General features: G+C 33.4%; 1 protein-coding gene across 1 annotated transcript; it reads left to right on the top strand.

Moving 5' to 3' along the window:
* The first annotated feature begins 10,359 nt into the window (after window positions 1-10,359).
* On the top strand, window positions 10,360-21,024 carry LOC114188048 (ABC transporter F family member 3). Its single transcript, XM_028076539.1, has 17 exons — window positions 10,360-10,654; window positions 10,753-10,968; window positions 11,625-12,023; window positions 12,112-12,258; window positions 12,648-12,776; window positions 12,856-12,957; window positions 13,062-13,208; window positions 17,113-17,175; window positions 17,345-17,391; window positions 17,482-17,541; window positions 17,658-17,740; window positions 17,999-18,093; window positions 18,426-18,512; window positions 19,841-19,928; window positions 20,113-20,198; window positions 20,535-20,597; window positions 20,688-21,024. The coding sequence occupies exons 1-17, from the start codon at window positions 10,451-10,453 to the stop codon at window positions 20,808-20,810; spliced, it is 2,139 nt and encodes a 712-aa protein (XP_027932340.1). The 5' UTR covers window positions 10,360-10,450; the 3' UTR covers window positions 20,811-21,024.
* The last annotated feature ends 4,901 nt before the right edge of the window (window positions 21,025-25,925 follow it).

Below are 25,925 nucleotides of genomic sequence, written 5' to 3'. Positions count from 1 at the left end.
TTACTAACAATATTTTTGAAAATAAATTTTTTCGGTGATAAACTTATTTAAGTAAGTTATATTAGTAACCTTATTGGAAAAAATAAATTCAAAAGATATATGAGTGAAAAAATAGAAGTAATCTTCAGTTACCAAAACATCTTATGGCAACAAGACATTCAAAAATCTTAATTGATCTTAGGTGTACAAAGTTATAACCTATAACTTTTTAGAAAATAATGTTTTTAATTATATAAATTATATATATATATATATTAAATAATAATAATAATAATTTAATTTAATACGAAAGTAAATACTTTCAAACATAAATATATAATTAAATATTTCACTGTATATATTTTGAAGTAAGTATTTTAAATAATAAATTTAATTTCATAACATAAAATTTACTATTTGACAATTATAAAAATAAACTAAATGTAAATCATAAAAGTAAATCATAAATTATAATTTATTTTTATAATAAATGCAGATCTTTAAGGTGAAATCCAAATTTTCAAAAAATTTAAAATTAAAATCAAGATCACACCCCAATAAATATTTATTAAAGTTTAATAAGTTAAATCTATGAAGGACTCTTTCAATATTGACTTAATTTTATTTAGCTTTCTAGAGAAGGTTTATACACCTTTTAAAAATTTTCATTTTTCCATACCTACTTTTCATCTCCAGAAATCAATTATATTGACAAAAATATAAATAACTTAAGATACCTATTCTCAAAGATGATAGTTTGCTTTTTTTGTTTCCATACACTTAAGATTCATATTACAAAATTTGAAATTTGAAATTTGAAATCCAAAATCACAAAAAACTAGAATAATAAGGTGACAAAGTTTAATTAATTATTTAATTCTTATTTAATTGATTTGGTAGAACATATATCGTCAATATTAATTAATTCTGACAGTGGCATATTTTGAAAGTATGTTTTATATGAGTATGTATGTCCAGCAATTGAAAATGACAATTTCATAATTAAAATTTTAAATTACTTTAATATTGTAGTGGGTCACTCAAGTGTTATATCTTGGAAGCATTTTGTGTTTTCAAAATGTCTTTGATTTAAGTAACGTGAAAAATTGTCTGAAACGATTTTTTCATGATTTAAGTCTTTATACTTAAGCTTTTTAATTATTTATTTTACAAACTTCATTTATTTATTTATTTCTTTATTTTTTCAATTATTATTTATATTTATTTATTATTATATTAAATGCAATGTAATCATTGTTTTTAGATTGCTAAATCACTTTTTCATATTCATTTTTTTAAATAAATATTAACATAATTGAAATACTGATCAATGACGCACACATATTTATTCAATTTATTTAATGATTTAGTTTGACCATCTTATTGAGTCTTTTGGATGCAGGGTTTAGGGAGTGACTATGTCGTTACTTCAGAATTTCAATATAATTATTTTTTTTATATTTACTATGTATTTTTTGATTCATTTATTTATTGGTTATGATAATTAAAAAATAATCTTAAATAATATAGTATTTGGGAACAAAATCTTAAAAATAAAGAGTTGAAAAACTTTGATGATTCTTAATAATAAAATAATATGTTATAATTCATAATAATATTCAATAATAATATAATAACATATTTTGCATTAAATGAGTGCACATATTTTCATGTATTGATTCTAACACACATTAAATAAATGTTGTTTTCTAATATACGCCTTTTTCCAACACACATTCTCTCATCTCTACCAACCATAAATATTTTGTATGAACATTAAATTTTATCAAAAAAAAATAGATATGCACTTTTCATTTCCTTTTTCATTTTTTCAAATGTTTGATACAATGAATTTTTATGCATAGATGTCCAACGTTTTTTCAAATTCCATTATTTGGTTTACAAGGTCAAGTTTCTTCTTTTATTCTTCTTTCTTTGATTTCTTTGATATGTGCAGAAAATATGGGTAAAAGCCAAAAACAATGCATACTATTTTGAAATTCAGAGCATTGTTAGTGGCTTTCCTCAACAATATTTTTCAAAATAAATTTTTTTAATACACTTAAGATGCATATTACCAAATTTAAAATTCGAAATATGTGGTAATAAAGTTTGAATTTGAAATTTAAAATCACAAAAAAGTATAATAATATGATAACAAAGATTGATTAATTGTTTAATTAATTTGTTTAATTTTAAATTAATTGATTTGGTACAACATAAAGTCAATATAAATTAATTCTGATACTGACATATTTTAAAAGTATGTTTGTAAAAGAATAGTCTCATTTCTCTGTGTATAAGTGTTTGAAAATGACAATTTCATAATTAAAATTTTAATTTTTTTAATATTATAACTGATTATTCAAGTGTTTCATAATTTAAGTTTTTCATAATTTAAACCTTTTATTTATTTATTTTACGACCTTCGTTCATTTATTTTACAAACTTTCAAATATATACGACATTCATACATACAAATTCTAATATATGTTAAAGGCATTGTAAAATGTATTTTGAAACTAAATATAAATAGTTTATTGATAATTGATATGTTCTCTGCTTTTTAAATTAGTTTTTTGAAACTAAATATTTTTTTATATATAAAATAATAATGTTTGGATTTAAAATTTGAAATTGTAAAAAACCGTAAATAAAATTAAATTTAACATTTAAAATATAAAACATGTACAAAAATTTAAAATTTTTCTAATAAATATTCTTAATGTTTCACATAAAAAATACAAAAATTCATAACGATATAATAATTATTATAAAATATAATAATATTTAATAAAAATATAATTATAAAATAACACAATGATATCAACCTAATAATAATAATTAAAATATAATGTAAAAATTACAAATTTTTTTCACTTTAAAAATATGAAAATACTCAACATTTAAATTTTAATCTTATTTTAATATTGTGAAATTTGAAATATATATAGTAATAAAGTTTGAATTTGAATTTTGAAATTTCAAAAAGCTATAAAAATATTCCACTTAAGCTACAAAAAATATTTCAAAATGTAGAGTGAAAAGGCAAGGAGAGGCAAAATGGTCGGGCTGGCACGTTTTGACACCCTACAAAAAGTTGTAACATTAAAGCCTTTTTAATGAATTTTTAAATGTTTTTGAACAACTTTCACATATTTTTGACATTTCACAAAAACTTAAACAATAATTTAAAACATATTTTTTATAACATAGACATCCGTGTATCATTACAAAGTGAAAATTATAAATTCTTGAAACTTTTAAAGATATAAAATTCACTAATGATTTCAATTTCAATATTTTTTTTCTAAATTAAGATTCATATTGACAAATTTAAAATTCAAAATATAAAGTAATAAAGTTTGGATTTAAAATTCTAAACTGTAAAAACTATAAAAATATGGTAACAAAATTTAAATTTGAAATTCAATATCCAAAAAAAAAATAGAAAAAATGACTCCAAAAGAATAGTCTATTTTTTATATCTTTTTACGTTGGATTTACATAGTTTTTCATCATCTTTGTTATTAAAAAATCAACTATTACATTTTTCTACATTATCTATTAAATATTTTATTTAAAATTTTATTTAATTTCTTAATTTTAATTAACTCGATTTTAATATATTATTTAAAATAATTATATACAATATATTTTGTTAAAAAAATATATAAATAATTTAAATAAATTTTTATCATAAAATTAATTAAAAATTTAATTAGTTTTATAAAAAAATTTATTAAATTTAATTATATTTTTAATTTTTAAATTTTTAAAATCTCGTGCCCCGTGTATTGCACGGGTAAAAGTACTAGTATATATATATATATATATATATATATATATATATATATATATATTTACACTACCACCAAGGACACCAGTAATAACCTTTTATAATAAAACAATCAAAACAACAACTTTCTATCACCGAAGCATGATATGTATAAGAAAAAAGATATAATTTTTTTTATTTCGCAAGCTTGAAAGTCCTACCAAAAAAATAAAACCATCGGCATACGCCCGACATAAGAACTTGCTGAAATTGTGCTTGCAAAGGGAATAAAACACATACCAATCTCATACATGCATAGAAATAATTATCTCAAAATTAAGAAAAATAGTGCAGCTTTCTCAAGGGATTTCTATAGTTTCTATATTTTTCCATCACTAAGCAAAAATATAAAAACATAAAGGGCCTACTTACTTTAACCAAGATTTGAACTCATAACCTTCCAACCCATCAAACACATGCACACCAACAAATCATCACATTATTCCTATCAATTCACACATTCATATAATCTTAAACCATGCTTTCACATTCACAATATTTTGGTAAAATAAAACACAATTTAAAATTACACTAATGGCACACACCAAACTCAAACCCAAGTCCTCTCAACATAACCAAGTACTCTCAACATAACCAAATACTCTCAACCACTTAAGCTATCTTTATTCCTTTCCTAGAACTTGTCAATAAATTCTCTTAGGGTACTTCCAACCCATAATTGTTTGTAATTTATTTATTATTCTTTATTCCAATATTTCGGGTCTTACACGGTCAACCAAAATCACCTTGGTTCCAAATTGGAAGTTGATCTTATAAGTGTGGATTGGTAGTTCTATAAGAACCCGCATTACATGAAACACTAAAAGATTGAATGGAGTAAACCTTGTCCTCTATCATTTCAGCTTAAAATTTGTATATTAGTGTTTGTCTAAATAGAGGCATGGGTTAAGACGCTCTGCACAAACATTTTCATATATCAGATAATAATATCATATTCTAACTTATAACAGTTTTGAAAAGTAACAAAATTATAGGATGTTTTATTTGTGGTACCTCTTTGTCTTGGAGAACAATCTCCATTGAAAATATATATTTGCCTTTCGTGTAATCTTCTACAAACCATAACTTTAGAACTCGTGCAATGATATCCCAACTTTCCTTCTCCGAGTTCAGTTATGCTATTGAGTGGGAGTGTTTTTTTGCAAAATAGACTTCGTGAAAGTCAAGCGCCAAAATAGACAATAGGTAAAATATGCAGCTCTGGAAAAATGTATTTGTAGAGAAACTCATCCTACAATAATTAATTTTAGTTTTAACTTGAATTTGAATTACAATTTGGTTTTGGTACAACAAACCTAAAACCATACGCATGCTATGCTTTGGTCAACAATTTCAGGAAATCTTTTGAAAAGCAATTGTGAAGGATACCTTAGACAATCTGAGAATTCATGAAAGGTTCAACCACACGGCACACAATTACAACACATATGAAGACTTATTAATTAAAAATGGTAAAACAGCAAACTTTAACAAAGCAAAAAAAAATGTGAACACAAAATTGGAAAACCCTTTGCATATCCAACCATGTTGAAAAAAAAAAGAGGAAAAATTGGCAGACAACACAAATAAAACAAAACCTAACAAATGTTAAAGTGAATGCTTCAATACGCTAGTTTGAACTAACAAAAAAACAAATACAAAAGAATTTAAAATAAAAAGAATAAGAGTGAGAAGACAAATCTGGAATAAATTTGTTAGAGGAAGAACTTCAATAAATGCTTCAATCCGCTGGTTTGAGAGCAAAAGGAAAGTCTTTGGAAAACAATTGAATGGCTGAGAAGTGTGAGGTTAGGGTTTATAGGATAATAGTTGAAAGAGAAAAACGTTGGAGAACCAAGTTTGCTTTCAAGGTGAGAAGAAAAAGGAATTTTTTGGACTCTGTTGAGAAGAAAAATTTGCTTTGAAGGTCATAAAGGAAAGTTTTTAGACTCTATTGAACAGAGAAATCTGCTTTCAAGGTGAGAAGAAAATATGCTTCATCTTGTGTATGCAAGAGAACCACGTGTAAGCAGAATGAGGATAGTACGTGTAAATACCACACTTTGCTAGGTGTTGCATTTATAAGTGAGCAACAAAATTGTTTTTATGTTACATGTCAAACAAATAGAGTGGGTAGAAATTTTAACATTTAGTTAATTTTTTGTGTGATGTCTTTTGTGTTTGAGATTATTTTTTTGCACTTTATAATGGTTCCAATTGTATAATTATATATAGATAGATGTGTTTTTAAAGTTATCCTATAAAGACACATTTTTAGCACATCGGAGAATAATGTGCTTTCTCACTACATCTTGAACATTGGATAATAATAACATAATTTCTTTTTAGTATATTATTTAGGCTTAAATATACATTTGATCTCTATTTTTATTGTTTTTTTTTTAATTTGGTTCTCATTTTCGTTTTATGTTCAATTAGGTCCTCATTTTTGTCAAATTTTGGTCAATTTGGTCATTTTGACTAACCGTGTTTAAATAGTTAACGCTTTTTAACAGTACATGCCACGTGTCAGCTCCTGTTTTTTTTTTATTTTTTCTTACAACTTTTTTTAAATTTTAAAAAAAAATAATTTTTTTTAATTTCAAAAAAATGCCCACGTGTCAATGTTAGTGCCACTTGTCATTTTGTGGTTGTATTATTTCTTTTTATTCAATTTAGTCTCAATATTCGTTATTTTTGTTCAATTCAGTTCCTATATTCGTTATTTTTATTTAATTAAGTCCCAATTTTTTTTTAAAATGAAACAATTTAATTTTTAAAATTGAAATTATTATTTAATTATTTTTGAAATTCAATTATAAATTATTATATTTAATTATAAATTATTATATTTAATATAATTATTTAAATATTACTAAAATATAATTATTAAAATTTTAAAAATATATGTTAACATTTGTAAAATTGACATTTAAATCTAAAATATTTAATATTTTTATTTCATTTTAGATATTAAAATCTAAAATATTTTATATTTAAATGCTAATTTTACAAATATTAGTTTATTTTTCTAAAATATTTAATGTAACGTCCCATTTAATTAATACGCGTAATTAAAGAAACGTCACACAATTATAATATAATAATGCAGTCCTGGAATTTAAACATAATGCCGTACAGACCAAGGCACACCACGATGCCACCAAAAAAATAAAAGGAAACATGTTAAATAGTTTACTGGAATCCTAGAAAGATATAAAAGCGGACGAGTATAGGGGCTGTAGCCCTAAAGATAGCCCAAGAAGGACAAAAAGTCCAACCCAAGAAGGCTAAGCAGCGGGTTCGTCTCTCCCTCGTCGACCACGGTTACCTCTTGCGTTTGCTCCCATCAATAAAATTGATGATCATCGCGAAGATAGAAGAACAACATACAAAGCAACCAACAAGAAAGGGTAAGCTAGAGCCAACAACATTTTTTTATCATGCAATCAAATGTACTTTCATAATTCAGTATACACACATTCAATATACATCTATCACCCAAGCATGTTATGACCCTTCAATCAATACGCTAAGACTCGACTCATCTGGATACATATAGCCTGGTCGGATTCAGCGGATGCTTGCACTTGTGGTGGATACCTCTGCTCACCCCTGAGCTGCTCACCCTCGAGCTGCTCACCCCCGAGCTAAGTGTTACAAGTGTTATAATGAATCAATTTCCCTCACACACAAGGTTAGCCCTTAATGAATTCAGGCCTCCTGCTACTCTCACCACAGGAGTCAGTCCGCTCTAAGTGAGACTAACTGACCCCTTAGAGTGTCAGGATGCAACCTTACCTTGAATCCTTACCAGACCATATAGATGGGGCACCACCATGGACACCCACTAACAGGGGCCATGGAATTACGTCCCGACCACTGAAGCACGACCCTGAAAGTCTCACCTAGAGACTCCAAGGAATTACGCACTAACACGGACCAACACATATAAACAGCCAAGAATTTTCACATACATTACACATGAAATTTCATACCAACATCCATAACCAATCCTCATTTCTCACATGTTGAATCAATACCAACTCGTTATTCCCAACCATGAGTAAAGTGTTTCTCCTCATACCAAAACCATGCCACTAGTTTACCAACCATCAAGATCCATTGTTGTTCATGCCAAATTTGTGACCACACGCACATATATATGTATCCAACTTCTCATGTACCACTCATAGAAATCATGCCAAGCTCACAATCCCCCACATATAATCCCCTCCTAATCATGCATACTCATTCTCATTAAGCCATCATATAATAACCCATATAAGCACAATTTAAACATCCAAGCATAGAGGAAACAACATCTCGGGACGCATCCTCGCCTAGCTCCTCGCTCAGGCTGGAGGGTCTCGCTCAAGTGAGAATGACTCTCGCTTAGGCGAGCTCCCCTCCGCCTAGGCGAGAGCTTGACAAAGAGGACAGTGGCCCCTGCGCAATCTCGCTTAGGCGAGATCCCCTTCGCCTAAGCGAGACATCTGCTCGCTCAAAGCGTGTTCTGGTCGCCTGGGCGGCCACTCGCGCAGAAACACATCTCGCCTGGGCGAGGCGAGTTCGCTTGGGCGAGATTATCAGTGTTTGCCATTGTTCACGCCTGCAACACGCATAAACATATCCCAAACAAGGAAACCAGCCAATCCAAACATCCATAACAATATATCAAACTCAAAAAATCATTAAAGCAACAGTACACACATCACAAACACATCAGACAAGGGGGTTCTAGCTTCCCTTACCTGGAATATGCTAGTACAAGAACTCAACAGCAACCACGGACACCACGGCTCTAGGGTATGCTGAGGAACTGGAAAAACAACGGAGCAGATCAAGAGATAAGCTCATTACGGAATCCTAGCTGAAAACAAACATGAAGAAACACCAAAGGAAGTACGAGCATGAGTTGGAATGGACTTATGAGAAGTAGAAAACTGGTTCAAGCCCACTGGATGCGAAAAGGCGGCTGAACCCTAACATATGTCTCTCTCTCGAAGTAGAAGGTGTGACGACTGATTCTGTGAAGAGTGAGAGTGAGTGTGTTAGGGCAGCTTAGGGTTTAGTTTTATCACTTGGGCCAGCCCTAGGCCCAATTACAAGGGGCAGCCCTTTACTTTAGGGCAGAATTACATAAACAAAAATTTAATGGGCTTTACATTTAAAATATTTAAAATATTTTTAAATATCAATTTTAAAAGTATTTTAGAATATAAATATTAGAAAAAACATTTAATAATTATATTCTTATAATATTTTAAATAACTATATTCTATTTAGCAATTAAATATAAGAATTTATTCAATTTATAATTAAATCTAATAATTTATAATCAAATTAAAAAATAATTAATAAAAATGTCAATGTTAGAAAAACAATTAATATAATTTGTATGAAATATATTAAATTTGGTGTCAATTTGAAATGGACAAAATGGATTTATTTTAACAAAAATTGGGACTAAATTGAACAAAAATAACGAACATAAGGACTAAATTGAACAGAAAAAATAACACAACCTCAAACTGACACGTAATACTAGCATTGACATGTGGCACAATTGTGACTTGACACATGGACAATTTTTTTGAAATTAAAAAATTAAAAAATTAAAAAAAAATTTAAAAATTTAAAAAATTTAAAAAAAATTAAAAAAAACCCGGAGCTGACATGTACCGTTCAAAAACATTAACTATTTAAATATCATTAGTGAAAAAGATAAAATTGACTAAACTTTGACGAAAATAAGGACCTAATTGAACATAAAACAAAAATGAGGACTAAATTAAATAAAAATAATAAAAATAAAGACTAAATATATATTTAAGCCTATTATTTATATAGATAACATATTATTTTCGTTATCCATCTATTAATGAGTTATTAGTAGAAACCTAAAAAAAAACATTGACATTAGATTTAAATTGAGTCATCTATCTAAAAATTCTTTTAAAGAACTAACTAATAAAATAACTTGTCAACAATTTTTTTTATATAAACTTACGTTTCTAATTTTTTTTTTTCAAAGATCAATTATATTTATATTATCTTTTCTATAAACTTACGTTTCTTAATATGATTTAATATGATTGATCTATTTTCTTCTACGTATTTTTGGATAAATAAGGTATTTGATTTAACCATTAAAATAGTAAAACTTCTGATTTTATTTCTAAATGCATAAATTAGTCTAAATAGTTTAATTCAGTCCATAAACTTAATAGTTTAATATTATATTAGTCTTTAACTTTTTTTTAATATTAGATGATAAAGAAACTATTTTAAAACTATTGAAATAAAATCAAATTGATGATAAAATCATTTTAGGAAACATAAAAAGACAACACAATTATCATTCTTTTTATACATTTTAATTTCCATGTTTGAAATAAAACAGTTCATAGAGGTTTTATATTTGCAATTTATTCCCTTGAATCGAAGAAATAGCAGAGTGCAGTTGAGAGAAAAACTGGAGGCAGAAACATAATTTCCAAAAGAACAAGGTCTTGGAGTGTAATTACTCAAAAATCTTATTCCAGTGCCATTTTCACCCCTAAAAGCCAAAAGCAGCAGCAGCAGCACCACGCAGAGCAGAAGAAAGCAGAAGCGCAGTGGTGGCGGAAGATGACGGAGGTGGCGAGATCAGTGGTGCACGACGTTTTAGGACAAAGAGTCGTCGACGTAGACCAGCCAATTGTTGATTACATCGTTAACGTCCTCGCAGACGATGACTTCGACTTCGGCCTCGACGGCGAAGGCGCTTTCGAAGCCCTCGGCGAGCTCCTCGTTGCCGCCGGCTGCGTCGACGATTTCTCCGAGTGCCGCTCTGTCAGTCGCACTCCCTTTCCCTTTCCCTTTCCTTTTCCGCAAACCTAAACTTGTTAGCACTAACCTAACCATTCTCTTTCTTCTGTTTCAAAATGCAGGTGTGCAGCACGTTGTGCGACAAGTTTGGGAAGCACGGTTTGGTGAAGGCGAAGCCCGCTGTGCGGAGCCTGGCGGCGCCGTTTCGAATGAATGAAGGCTTGGACGACGTCCAAGCTCCCAAGAAGAAGCCCGAACCCGTCGACGGCCCTCTGCTATCGGAACGTGACCGTCTTAAGCTCGAGAGAAGGAAACGCAAGGATGAACGTCAGCGAGAGGTGTTTCCCCGATTCCTCTGCTTATTGTTGTTTTCGTCATTAAGGGGGTTAAATTACAGTCGGGGTTTCATCATGATTTTGATGTAGTGAGAAACTGTGGACAAATGCGGTTAATGCAACCACAATTGTGGTTGTGGAGACTCCAAAACCCTAGATGTGCTGGAAACTAAATCTTGATTTTATTATTATTATTATTAGAGTTATGGATTGTTAGATTAAGCAATTTTACACCAACGTGTTGTTCGTCCGAGTGGTATTGCTCTCGGTCCCCTTAAGCAATGTCTGGGGATCTGGCCTTGAATATGGAAAGACAATGTTGAGAGAGGAGACCTCACTAGAGGTGGTCAGCCAAGTTTCCCGACAGATTAGTCATTAGTAAAGCTGATGAATACTCTGTACCATTAACATGGTTAAAAAAATATTTAGCATTTTTACAATGTCAACTGTTCAGAACGTGTCAATTAGAAGCGAAATGTCCGACTTTTAGATAATTATTGTAAAAGTCAATAAACGTGTCATATATAATTATAATAATGCCTTTCATGGTGAATGGTTGTAATTGGATGATAGTGTAACATTACTTTGTTATTATTATTATTATTGTCACTGTTAAAGTTTGTGGTTGAGTTCATTTGACTATAGAATGATATGAGCAGGCACAATACCAAATGCACTTGGCAGAGATGGAGGCGGCACGTGCGGGTATGCCGGTGGTGTGTGTGAGGCATGAGAGTGCTGGGGGCCCAAACGTGAAGGACATTCACATGGAGAATTTCAATATCTCTGTTGGTGGGCGGGATCTAATTGTGGATGGTTGTGTTACACTTTCGTTTGGAAGGCATTATGGTTTAGTAGGAAGGAACGGGACGGGAAAAACCACTTTTCTTAGACACATGGCTATGCATGCCATCGATGGTGTTCCCAGGAATTGTCAAATATTGCACGTGGAGCAAGAGGTGACAGGTGATGATACCACAGCCTTGCAGTGTGTCCTCAACTCTGACATTGAGAGGACTCAGCTTATTGAAGAAGAAGCTCAGTTAGTTGCCCAACAGGTGAGGAATTGATTGTGTTCTAGCTTTGCTGGCAGTTTGTATTTGGTCTTGAATCTGGGATAACTGAGGATGTCGTGTTGTTTGACAGAGGGAATTTGAGGACAAAATCGAAAAGGGTGACTCAAATGGAATGGTTGGCAGGGATAGCATTTCACAAAGGCTTGAGGAAATATATAAGAGGCTTGAACACATTGATGCTGATTCTGCAGAGGCACGAGCAGCATCTATATTAGCTGTGAGTTCATTGTTGATTTGTATCATAATTTTTTAGAGTCACTGGTGGGAAAGTCTTATTCTCTTATTAGCCACTTGAATCCTTTTTAATTTTTGAATTGTAGGGTTGTAGCTTATTCTTATGTTAATGTGTCTTTCGGTTTACCTTATTTATTGCATAATGAGTTCTCTAAGGATATCAGATAATGGTATGAAATGCAAAACCAGTACTCTAACATGTTTTTTAGATGAGGGACTCAAACATGCTAGTAGAAGAATTTCTCTACTTTAACATTAAGCTCTCTCCTGTTCTAGGGTTACTTTTACTCCCATTAAAATTTACAGTAAATATTTATGAAGCAGAAACACTCTTTCCAAAATCATTGTCTTACTGATCAAGGGCAATTTCAGGGTTTGAGTTTCTCTCCTGAGATGCAGAAGAAGGCAACAAAAACATTTTCAGGAGGATGGCGGATGCGAATAGCTCTTGCTCGTGCACTGTTTATAGAGCCTGATATATTGCTTCTTGACGAGCCTACGGTGACTCATCATTCGAAGTTTCTTATGTGATTCATGGATGCCTCAGTTTATAGAATTTATGAATTTTGTTTTTTTGCAGAATCATCTTGATCTTCATGCTGTCTTATGGCTTGAGTCGTACTTAGTTAAATGGCCAAAAACATTTATTGTTGTTTCACATGCTAGAGAATTTTTAAACACGGTAACATATCAGCTTATCTTGATTTGATCAGATATTGTGTTGGTTTAGTGCTTTCCCTAAATGTGTTACTAGCATAGTTTTTAACATGTTAACTGCATTCCCAGGTGGTTACTGATATAGTTCACTTGCAAAACCAAAAGTTGACTACTTATAAAGGAAATTATGACACTTTTGAGAGGACTCGAGAAGAACAAATTAAAAACCAGCAAAAAGCATTGGAGGCAAATGAGCGTGCAAGATCTCATATGCAGGTATTATTTTTTGCTGTTAAAGTTATTCTTCTCTGTGTTGATAGTTTCTTTTGTTCCGGCTGCTGCTTATACTAGTCTACTGGGTTGTTTATTTGAATCCTTAATTTGTGAATCTATACAAGAGCTACACGTTATGCCACTAAGTGGGGGGTAACTGGTTAACCTGTGTTCTATTCTATGATATTTATTAGTCCAGTATTCAGGCTAGTTCATGTTGGAAGTTAGGACTTGGGTGGTAAACTAAGTTGTTAGTACATTCATGGCATGATGTATGCTTTCTCAATGTAATGTACTTTCTAATATTAGCTTGGTGTGTGTTAACTTATTAGATATTAAGTAGGGTAGGATAGTTCATCGACAAGGGTGGTAAACTTAGTTGTTAATACATTGATGGCATGATGTATGCTTTCTCAATTTACTTTCTAATATTAGCCTGCTGTGCGTGAATTTATTATATATTAAATAGGGTTGGATAGTATGATGGAGGGGATAAGTTGTCATTTGTAAACTGAACATTTGCTCTTTGTGAAGGGGAAGCCACTGGAAGAGAGGCTTTTCTCATATTCCCTATCATAGTGGTGGGAATGGAGACCTTTGGCAGCTACAGATCTGGAATCATGGAAACACATTGTGGCTCTTGTGGCCAAGTTCCTTTTGGGGGCTTAAAACACTGGCTGACTTGGCACAATAGTTTCCCAACAGATAAATGGGTCAATCTCCCTCTTTGCCCTCAAAACTGCATTGTTTTGAGGGTTTATAAAAGCTGAAATGAAACTTATCCCCTTTTAGATTGCCTAAAATCCCTAATACCCCCTTTAGTCCATGTTTTTCTTCCCCCCTTACCTATTCGTCAACAACCGCTTCTCTAGTTCATGTTCGGCACCTCATATACACTAGAGTCACCTATCTTTGGCTGGCTGGCCTTGGGGGCTTTTCTGGGACGCCCATATCCTTTAACTAATAGAAGCCAATATATTTTAGTAAATAGTATAGTAGCCAATATATTGTAGTCCATATTTTTCTTCCCCCTTCCCTATTCGTCAACAACAACTGCTTCTCTAGTTTCTGTTCGACGCCTCATCTCCACCAAAGTCACCTATCTCTGGTTGGTTGGCCTTGGTTGCTTTTCTGGGGACTCCCATATCCTTTACTTAATAGTAGCCAATATATTGTAGTCAATAGAGGCATTATGGTGTTACCCTGTCCCTCCGAGTCTCGACCAAAGTCCTCCTGAGCCATCATCTCCACCTATTGATTCTCTCCAACACAGGACGCCGACAAATAGTCCAGTTGTTCAAGAACATGGTGAATCCCCTACTTCAGATTCTTCTCCCTCGTCTCTTGATCCCACGACTCCTGGTGAAGGTGATTCAGGTTGGCCCATTGCTCTCAGAAAAGGTACTCGTTCCTCTCGATGCAATTAAAGTTGGCCCCGATGGTCAGGTTGATCGACTCAAAGCCCGATTGGTTGCAAAAGGGTACACTCAAGTTTATGGCCTTGACTATTGTGATACCTTCTCTCCCGTGGCCAAGATGACTACTATTCGCCTCTTCTTTGCCATGGCAGCAATTCGTCATTGGCCGCTTCATCAATTGGATATCAAAAATGCCTTCCTTCATGGTGATCTTGAGGAGGAAGTTTACATGGAGCAACCTCCTGGGTTTGGTGCTCAGGGGGAGTCTGGTATGGTATGCAAATTGCATTGATCTTTATATGGCCTCAAACAATCACCACGAGCTTGGTTTGGAAAATTCAGCTCCATTGTTCAGAAATTTGGGTTAAGACGCAGTGAGGCAGATCACTCAGTCTTTTACAAACACACCTCTCCTGGGAAATGTGTCTACCTAATAGTATATGATGATATTGTTATTACAGGAAATGATACTACTGGAATATCTCAATTGAAGGAGCACTTGTGTAAACATTTTCAAACCAAGGATCTCGGAAGTCTCAAATACTTCTTGGGCATTGAAGTAGCTCAGTCAAAAGATGGAGTTGTAATCTCTCAAAGGAAATATGCTCTTGATATATTACAAGAAACAGGTATGATTGACTGCAGACCAGTAGAGAGTCCTATGGACCCAAATCAGAAGTTAACAACAGAAGAAGGCGAATTATTCTCCGATCCAGAGAGATATAGGAGGCTCGTTGGAAAGTTAATTTATCTCACTATTACGAGGTCTGATCTATCTTTCGCAGTTGGAATTGTTAGCCAGTTTATGCAGACTCCATGTCTTGGACATTGGAATGCCATCATCCGTATTTTAAGGTACCTCAAGAAGGCTCCAGGACAAGGTTTGCTATATGAAGATAAAGGAAATGTTCAAATCTCTGGGTACTGTGATGCTGATTGGACAGGCTCTCCTATTAACAGACGCTCTACTACGGGATATTGTGTCCTCCTTGGAGGAAATGTTATCTCTTGGAAAAGTAAGAAGCAAAATGTAGTGGCTCGATCCACCGCTGAAGCTGAATATCGGGCAATGGCGTCTCTCACGTGTGAACTCATATGGGTCCAGCAATTTCTTCGAGAGCTTAACTTCTGTGAAATTCAGACCATGAAGATGTACTGTGACAACCAGGCTGCTCTCCACATTGCATCAAATCCAGTGTTTCATGAGAGAACTAAACACATAGAAATTGACTGCCACTTTGTTCGAGAAAAATTGATGACCAAGGAAATTTGTACTGAGTTCGTTGGGTCAAATGACCAACTTGCAGATGTGTTGACCAAGTCATTAAGGGGACCTCGGATTGAGTTCATTTGTTCCAAGCTTGGTTCATACAATTTGTATGCTCCAGCTTGAGGGGGAGTGTTAGAATTATTACCTATTGTATCATTAACCCTATGTGTAGGGTGTTGAGTGTGGGAAACTATCTACTGCCGTATCTTAGAGTAGTCTTTTCATATGTACTTGCTTCATTATAAATAGAAGAGGAGGAGAGTGGTACTGTTGTCCACTACTCATATATTTTAAAGTCTCAGTCTCAAGTTCAACGAATCTATTTTTACAAATTACAGATCAAATGGACCCCAAAATACAAAAATGCCGCTGTTGTGATATAACACTAGGCTGAATTTTATCCCAAATCCCCACCAATTTGGCAATCTACATCAGTTTACTAGATTCTTTTATGACAAACAAGATTTGAAGATATATGTAGTGCTGCCTGATTAACATCTGTGTAACCAACATATGTACACATGACCTTATTGGTTATCTTGTAACAAACCTATTTCTGATTCTCCATTAATTTATGGAAGAATGTTTAACGATAACATCCCGTTAAAGATCCCGTTAAAGATCCTGAAGTCAAGGAATAGAGTTTTGATAGCTGTTGTTTCAAGATCAGATAAGTTCCAAAAGGTTGTTTGTAGGCAGAAACTTCTCTTGACAAGCGAAACAAAAAAATGCTATGGGATGAATTGTGTGTGGACAGTCCGCACACATGCTCCCTCTTTCTATATTAGTGTCATTAGATGGGTTAGTATTAGTTATATATTGATTGAATCCTTATTATACAGATACATGCTCCTTAATTAGTTCTTGATATTGCTTCTGATTGATTCTGGCTGTGATAAACTTTGAAAAGAAGCTCTTTGACTACACTGTTTTTTCTTGAGTTTTTTTCAGATGCTACGCTTTCCAGCTTCTATGAAATGTAATAACTGACTTTTTCTCTTTTGAAAAACTTATCTAATTTTAACAATTTTTTGACATTTTTATTTAAACATTTGAAGAAACAGGCAGACTATCATATGTGCATAATAGTCTGTTTAGCATCATTTTCCATTTGATTCCTTCAAGAGGGCTGTTTGCAATTTGCAGAACTTGTGCCTCAGTAGTATTTTACTCAAGATTCTATTTGACATCTGACATTGATGTTTTGCTTTTCTTTCAGACTTTTATTGACAAGTTCCGTTATAATGCAAAGAGGGCATCACTCGTTCAATCTAGAATCAAGGTACTTTTTATTGTCAGATTAGCATTTTATAAATCAATTGCCCAAAAAGTCATGCACATGTGTGTGTTATTTAGCCCCTGGCTTATTATTTTTTAAGTTTCAGTTTAAATCATTAAATCTGATATTTCTGTATCATAAACCCCATTTTTTCCTGGAAAATATATTTCAGGCTTTGGAGCGAATGGGCCATGTGGATGAAATTGTTAATGATCCTGAGTAAGAACTTCTTTCTTTTATTGTGTTTGTCTGTTTAGCTTTGTTTAACTTTTTAACTGTATATACTTTTTTTTTTCTGGTGGGATATAGCTACAAATTTGAGTTCCCCACTCCAGATGATAGACCTGGTCCACCGATAATAAGTTTCAGGTATACCTTCTTGTACTCTCTCTATGTTGTACGAACCAATGAATACCAAAATATAGTGCCAGGTACAGCATTTAGGCCTCAGTGAGCTAAATGGAAAATTTTCATCATGTGTGCAGTGATGCCTCATTTGGTTATCCTGGGGGGCCCATTCTTTTTAAGAATTTGAACTTTGGGATTGATCTTGACAGCCGTATTGCAAGTAAGAATCATGCTTATTGTAGTTCCTGGAATGAATTTTCTCTCATGCCTTTTGAAGCCTTGCCGCGATGTAGATAATTTGGTTCAATTTATATTTGCATCATATAGTATGCATGAGTCATGACTGTATGTGGTGGACATGTCATTCATTCCTGGGTTGTATATTCAGGGGTGGGGGACGGAGGAGAGTTTGTTAATATAATAACATGGCACTGCCATATTGGTTATGTCTTGAAGATTATATCCTCAATGTTTGCAGTGGTTGGACCAAATGGTATTGGCAAATCAACTATACTTAAGTTAATTGCTGGGGAACTTCAGCCCAGTTCTGGGACTGTCTTTCGTTCTGCTAAGGTAACTATAGTACATTGATAAAATTGTCCTACAATTTCATAAATAAAAGTTGCTTCTTTTTGTCTCACCTCCATTATTATTTGATTTATTGGCTATTTTTTTTTATCCATGATACTGTTATCAACTGAAGTCTCAGTAGTTTATGGTTTAAATCAGTTGTGAATGTCAAAACTAGTTTATGAATGATTTGAAAAGGGTAATGCATTTTACAAGTTACTACGTGATGCTAGGAACTTGAAATTATCAGAGTGGCAGCTCATCTATCCGTAGTGATGTCTTCTCTTATTTCAATATTATTTTGGATCATTAATTATGTATGTTTACTGCTGCAGGTTCGTATAGCAGTGTTCAGTCAGCATCATGTTGATGGTCTGGACTTATCCTCAAATCCTCTACTGTATATGATGCGCTGCTATCCTGTGAGTTCCTTGTATTTAGTGACAATTACCTTTTTTCTGAATGTTTTATGGGAGTTAATATTAATATAAATGCCTGACTGGGGATTCCCATCCTTCTAATCACTGACTAAATGGAATGCTGGGTAATTGATGTTCCCATCATATTCTAATTGGGGGTGACAAATCAGTCTATTTATCTATTATCCATCCAATCCATTTATAAATAAATTCATGTTACAATAAAACATGGATCAGGTCCAATCTATCCACAGATGGCTTTGTTCGACTTGCAGACAAAAGGTATCTCTTGAGGTTGCATCTTGTAAACTTCTTTCTCAACAGTGCTATTCAGGAAGGAATAGGTCAATGTTGAGTTAGAGCCAAGGCAAGGATAAGACAAACTATTACAGTTTTCATTATAGTTGTAACCTCGTTGCTGGTGAAATTCTTTAAGCAACCAACCGGACTTTGTACTTGTTGGCAGTGGCCTTAGTATTCTCTTTGATGTGGAAGACCTGTTAACAGCCAAAGGAAGTCCTGTTGGGTGGTAAGGGGACTAGGGACCAAGTTCCATTGTGAAGCAGGGCATCATATTCTGCTTTCACAGCTTCATATCCGAGTAGGGTAAGGAGCCTGTTTACTGGTTTTGGGTTCAATGTGAGTGAGGAGAGTGGCCTATACCAAACACCTGGAGTTTGATCTTTTTTTTTTTTTTTTTGGGAAACTATAGGGAGGAATCTAAGGATGATCAGTATAACAGATTAAATTTAGTTGTGCATGTGAAAACTAATAATTGTCACCTCTTTTCATGATATAGTTTTTGTGAATTTGTTTTTTGAAAGAGAAGAGGGGGAACTGATCAGGTCTATATATTGGGTGCTAGGCATGTAACTCAGTGATTTTTTCAAAACTTGTTTAGTAGCTGTTGGAAGTCCCACATCGACTAGAGATAAGACCGATTTCATAGTATATAAGTGAGGTGCAAACCTCATCTTACAAGCCGGTTTTGTGGGGTTGAGTTAGGTTTAAAACCCACTTCTAACATGGTATTAGAGCCTACCCTAGTGACCTTTCTTGGACATTCTGTTCCACCTGATATCGGGCCGCTAACAGACCACCCACTAATTTCTTGTCCCACGCACGAGATGAATATACCTCGGCGTGAGGGAGTGTGTTGGAAGTTCCACATCGACTAAAGATAAGGACGATTTCATAGTATATAAGTGAGGTACAAACCTCATCTTACAAGCCGGTTTTGTGGGGTTGAGTTAGGCTTAAAACTCACTTCTAACAGTAGCTGTACTTATAATTTGCTTATTAATTTTTTCCTTTTTTGAAAATTTCTGCAGGGAGTTCCGGAACAGAAGCTTCGAGCTCACTTAGGTTCCTTTGGTGTAACTGGAAATCTTGCACTGCAGCCAATGTATACTTTGTCAGGTACTTTTGTCACAGTTCATGTAGACATCATAATTCATAAAGGATTCATTAATTATCTTTTAGATCAACAATAATATATGTTAGAACACTCGTTGGTATTATGAGTTCCAATGGATATATATTAAATAAATGTATCTTTCTCTTGTGAATTATATTTTTTGACTTCCCCGAAATGCTTTACTAGGTGGTCAGAAAAGCAGGGTTGCCTTTGCAAAGATAACTTTTAAGAAGCCACACATAATATTGCTTGATGAACCTTCCAATCATCTGGTATGCTGATGTCTCTCCGTCATTGTTTGTTGCTCCTTGGTGGGCTGTTTGTTTTTTACTGTCTTATTTTTGTTGAAGGGAAGGTACATGTGTCTAATGATTCATTCTTTTTGTTTTTCATCATGGTGGTGCTTATTTTGCTTTTATAATTGCAAGCAACTTGAGTGAGGAGAAAATAGCTGTAGATCCTATGTTTTTTTAGGGAATTATCTCAATTAAACTTCTAACATAACATCGTCGTTTCAAGTTGACGGACTTGTATAGTATAGTATAGTATATTGTGCCTTAAGCGACCCTAAATCCAAAAATGACTGAGAACGTAATAACATGGTGTAGGATTTGGATGCTGTTGAGGCGCTTATCCAAGGTCTTGTCCTGTTCCAAGGAGGCATTCTAATGGTATGATAAATTCTGACACCTCATTCTTTTAGTATGAGTATTCGATTTGAGTGGTCATAAACAATCTTATCATGCGTTTGTGTCTGGCAGGTGAGTCACGACGAACATCTTATATCGGGAAGTGTGGAGGAACTATGGGTTGTATCCGAAGGTAGAGTGGCACCATTCCATGGCACCTTCCAAGATTATAAGAAGATACTCCAATCAGCCTAGGAAGATTGGTAATTGGAAGATACCTGGATGACATTTTTCTGCTGTTTGTCTCAGCTGTCATGCAGGGGGAATATACAAGTTTTCAAATTTATAATTTCTGTATTTTATTTTTATTTTGTATTTTTATAACAAAATCATCAATGTGATTCTACTATACATCCATTTCTGTAGTCTCACTGTAATGGAAGAAAAGGGTTATTGTGGTTGTGATAAATATGGTTTTGCCAGGGTTGAAAATGACCCAATAAAAATTTGCGATTAAGGATAGATAAAAGTTTTCTAGAATGTTTTCTAGATAAAAGTTTCCATCAAATAAAACATAATACTTCTATAATAATTCACCGTTAACATAATATAATTTTTATAATTTTTTTACAATGATATATTTATTATAATTGATATTTTTAACAAAATTAAGTTTATTTAAATATATATTTGCACTGATATTTATTTAGATTTTGTTTTAAATATTGATATATCTATACTTTATAGATAAGTGTTAAAGTTGTTTTAAAAATAAAATTTTTTTAAATTCAAATATAAAATTTTAAAAATATTTTATAACAATTCTAACATTTGTTTAATAATTATTGATATATAAATATTTGAAACAATATTTAAATAAAGTTTAATGTAAAATATATATTTAAATAAATTTAATTTTGTTAAAAATATCAATTATAATAATAATATCATTGTAAAATTTATATAAAAATTAAATTTGATATAGGGATGAAATTGATTCAGTTTTAAAATAAAAAAATTGGGACCAAATTGAGACAAAATAATAAATATAGGGACTACATTTTGAGACTTTTCACATCCAATAGTGGCACGGTCACATTATACCGTCTCTGCCATGTGGTACAATGTCAGATTGACATGTGACAATTTTTTTTTTAAATTATAAAAATTAAAAATAAAAAAACCACGTGTTGACACGTGGCACATAATTAACGTTGTTACTATACAACTAACGAAAAGAAATTGATTGTAACGAATTTTCCAAAATAGGGACTCAATTGAGTCAAATAAAAATGGGGGGACCTACTTGAGATTTTGCTACAAAAATGGGGACCTTTGGAATGATTTAACCTTATGAAAACAATATAGTTAGGAATTGTTTCAGTATATCTAATAGTCTTACATTAGTTAGGAATCGAGGTTCAACATGTACTCCTTTTATCTTTCGAGGTGCTTTTTAAGGATAAAATTGTGATAGAGTTTCATGCTCCAAAGCGAATAATACCTTGGGAATACAATTCTAGCAATGTTGTTGGACATATGGTTGGAACATTAGTGCTGTTTGTGGGAACGATAACTCCCCTTGGCCTCGATTGGGGACTTTTTTCTGGTACATCCATTAGTCTCATATCGATTAGGAATCAAGGTCAAGCACAAATTAAATACTCCTTCCATCTTTTGAGGTGTCTTTTAAGGACAAAACTATAATATGGCTCTACACTCCAAAGTAGAGAATACTATGGGAATGCAGTGGTTGATCCTAATGATGCTATCAAACTTACGGTTGAAACATTATGTACATGTCTAAGTCCCCTTTGCCCATGACAGTATAGGACCCACTCTTGGCTGAATACATGTCAGCCCACTAAGTCGACATGTACTTGACCCATACCTATTGGACTAGGACGACATCATGCTAATTACCTACTAGTCAAAATACTCCACAAGTTAAGCAAAAAACAATTAACTACGATAATCCAAGATTAACAGGTAATTTACGAGGTATGTTGATTACGTTCATTAGTTACTACATTTATTGCTCATTAACGCACTTGGCTGACTTAAGGGTAAGAATGTCTTTTGCATGCAAAACCCTTACCTAAATTGGAGAGGACGAGTACCCTTGAAGTTGAAGACTTGTAGCGTTTGAAGTGCTTTTGGAGTCCTTATTGGATATACATTCGGCTTTGTAAGAACAATTGACACCCACCGTGGGGCTCACTTATAAAGAAAAACGTTTATGGTGTCTATGTGCCGCTAAGTTTATGCAATTAGAAGAGATTAAGAAACATAAGAACAAGATTCGTGTTAAGACCATACTGTTCGAAAAGAAAGGGGCTGACCGAGACTTAGCACAGAGGAGTACTTCCCACTAGAGGGAGCTCAAGCCTAATTGTTTTTCACGATACACTCCTTTGAACACCTCATGTCTCGTGTGTTGGAGGAAGTGTTGCAAGCAGACCTCATACTGCCACCTAGAAAATCTCAAAACTCGCTGAATGCTGACAATAGCAAGTACTCCAAGTATCACCGCTATAATGGTCATACTATAGATGAGTGCAATACACTCAAAGATAAGGTTGAGTAGTTAATTTGTGCTGACTATGTTAAATGCTTTATGGTACATGAAGATGAGGGAAGTTCACGTTCTGGGTACTAGAGGTTCAACGAACGAAGAAAAGGTCGAAGGGACAAAGAGAAGGAAGAAGATGAGGGAAGTTCACGTTCTGGGTACTAGAGGTTCAAAACCAATTCACCCCCTCTTGGTTGTATTGGCCTATTTCTTTCAATAGTTAACATAACATCCTAGAGCTTTTGGTGAAAGAAGATGCCTCCTATTACCATCAAGAATGCTGACTTTCAAGGAGTGGATTTGGACCATGACGACCCTATGGTCATATGGTGGAGATTGAAAACTTCGCCATTAAAAAGATCCTAGTAGATTAAGGCACTTAAGTAGATATACTCTACTAGAAGATCTATAAAAAGTTAGAGATGCTAGAGGAAGCGATGATCCCATATGACGTGCCTATATATGAATTTTCTAGGTCCACCAAGGGATATATCGACTTGTATACCACCTTCGGAGAAGGTAGCTTAACAAGGACCATACCAATCCAATGCCTAGTTATAGACGCAAACACGTCTTATAACATCCTATTGGGGTAGCTATCACTTAAACTTCTAGAGGTCATGGTGTCCACCTGCAACCTCGCTATGAAATTTCCATCTTCTTTAGAGGATATCATCACATCCATGGTGACTAGAAGACGACACGAGAATGCTACATAGCGAACTTAAGGTTCCCAATTCCCCCACTTAACACTAACAATATTCAGCGAGAAAATTAGTTGGCGCGATCATAAAAGGTGATGACCTCGACCCTTGAGTGGCCAGTGATGCACGAATGAAGCTCATTGGAGAAACCAAGATGTTTTCTTTGCATGAAGGTCAAGACCTGAAGACAGGAGCGACGGTGGACGAAGAAAGAGAAAAAGGCTAAGGTCAAGTTCTATTTGACAACGCTGATCTGCTTGTGTGGACAACAACCGACTTTCTAGTGGTCAAACCAAGGGTAGCTTCCAACAAGCTGTCTATATTTAGTGAGTCTAGGTTGATCTCACAAAAGAAGAGGATGCTATGAGAGGAAGGAAGACTAGTCACTAAGGCCGAGGTAGAGAAGGTGTTACAGGCTGGACTCGTCAAGGAAGCATGTTACATGTAACATCTCGGTCGGATATTACTAATTAAAATGAAATAAACTAGAAATAAACACAAACTCGCATTTATTATAACTTATCTTTCCAAAACGCGGGAAAATTTAAAACCTTTATTAACTCGTCCAAATATAAAATTCAAATTCCAATACCAATATTACAATTCAAAAACCAATAAAACATTGTTTTCAAATACATAAGAGTAAAAATCATAAATGCCACAAAAATAATTTTTCCAAGCTAGTCCCTCTTCGGCTCTATGTCTCACCAACACCACCTGTAACATCATCTGCTCCTACGTAACGCATTACACAATCATCGCCAAACATAAACAAATAGGGTGAGCTAACAGATAAACACATAAACAATTCAAAATATAAATATGAATACATTTATCAAACGAATCCCGTCTGTCAACACTCAATTTTATTCGATTAATAAAAATAATTAACTAAGAAATTTTTTTATTTTTATTTTTTAAAAAAAAAGGAAAAGAAAAAAAACATTACAAAAATCAACATTAATTTGAATGTACATATATACTCCTTTTCTTTTATTTATTTATTTGTTTTTAATTTTAATTTTAATTTTAATTTTGTCTTGCTTTTTATTTATCTATTTTATTTATTTTATCTTGTTTTATTTTATTTTATGTTATTTTATTTTATTTTTTACTTCACTTTATCTTATTTTATTTTTTCTTTTTTAATTTTAATTTCCATTTTATTTTTATTTTCACACCATTTTGTTTTTGTGCTCTTAAAAAAAATATATGAAAAATATATATGAAATAAAAAAAATAATAATGAGAGTCATTTGACTTGACTATGCCATGCAAAATATGGCCAGATTCATACTTTATCTGGTATTGGGGGGGTTTGGATAGAAAAGGAAGAAAGGTTGGGTATTGGTGTGTCACTGTGGCAGCAACCAGAGGAGGCAGTCTGAGCATAGCAGTGCAGCCATGACTAAAGGGCAACTCCACACATAAGCAAGAAAAAGGGGAATTGGAGGGAAGTTCTCACAAGATCACAGAGGGAAGAGCAACAAAGCAAGAAAAAAAAAGACAGTTCCTGCAGTGAAAAGAAAAAGGAGCAACACGAGTGAAGAAGGAGCAAGAGGTAAGTAACGATGCCGTAAATATGAACTGAAATGTATGTAACTGGTGGTGCGTCATTAAATAGGCGAGTATGATGTTCTGTTGTATTATGTTCTTTTGCTTGTTGATTTATGTGCATGTATCTGTGAAAGCCATTGTGATATGTTGTAACCTCCATCTCCATTTACAATGTGCCTGTGTCATCTAAAATAATAATAATAAAAAAAAAAACAAAGAACCAGAATCCAATCATAGCAACTAACATCAGCGTCACGTAATACACCCCATTCGCCTTCACATGATAACCCAGAACCCAAAACCTGGTGGCAGACCTAATCGCGGTGGCTGGCACGGTGGTGACGAGCCTCAGAGTGGTCGCGCACCTTTCTTTCTAGCGGAAGGGGATAGTCGAGCACCGGCGGCAGCGGTGTTCACGGCGGTGGTCATAGATGCTGCCAGTGGCGTTCACGGCGGTGGTCATAGTCACCGTCTCGCACGCGGGAAGAAGAAGCAAGGAAGAGAAGCGACTCAGGGGGTTTGGTTCTCGCCGGCGAC

Source organism: Vigna unguiculata, chromosome 6 (assembly GCF_004118075.2).
Source record: "Vigna unguiculata cultivar IT97K-499-35 chromosome 6, ASM411807v1, whole genome shotgun sequence".
In the NCBI taxonomy this organism is placed as follows: Eukaryota; Viridiplantae; Streptophyta; class Magnoliopsida; order Fabales; family Fabaceae; genus Vigna; species Vigna unguiculata.
Note: the sequence above shows the minus strand (reverse complement) of the source record. Positions and strands in the feature narration are given on the sequence as shown.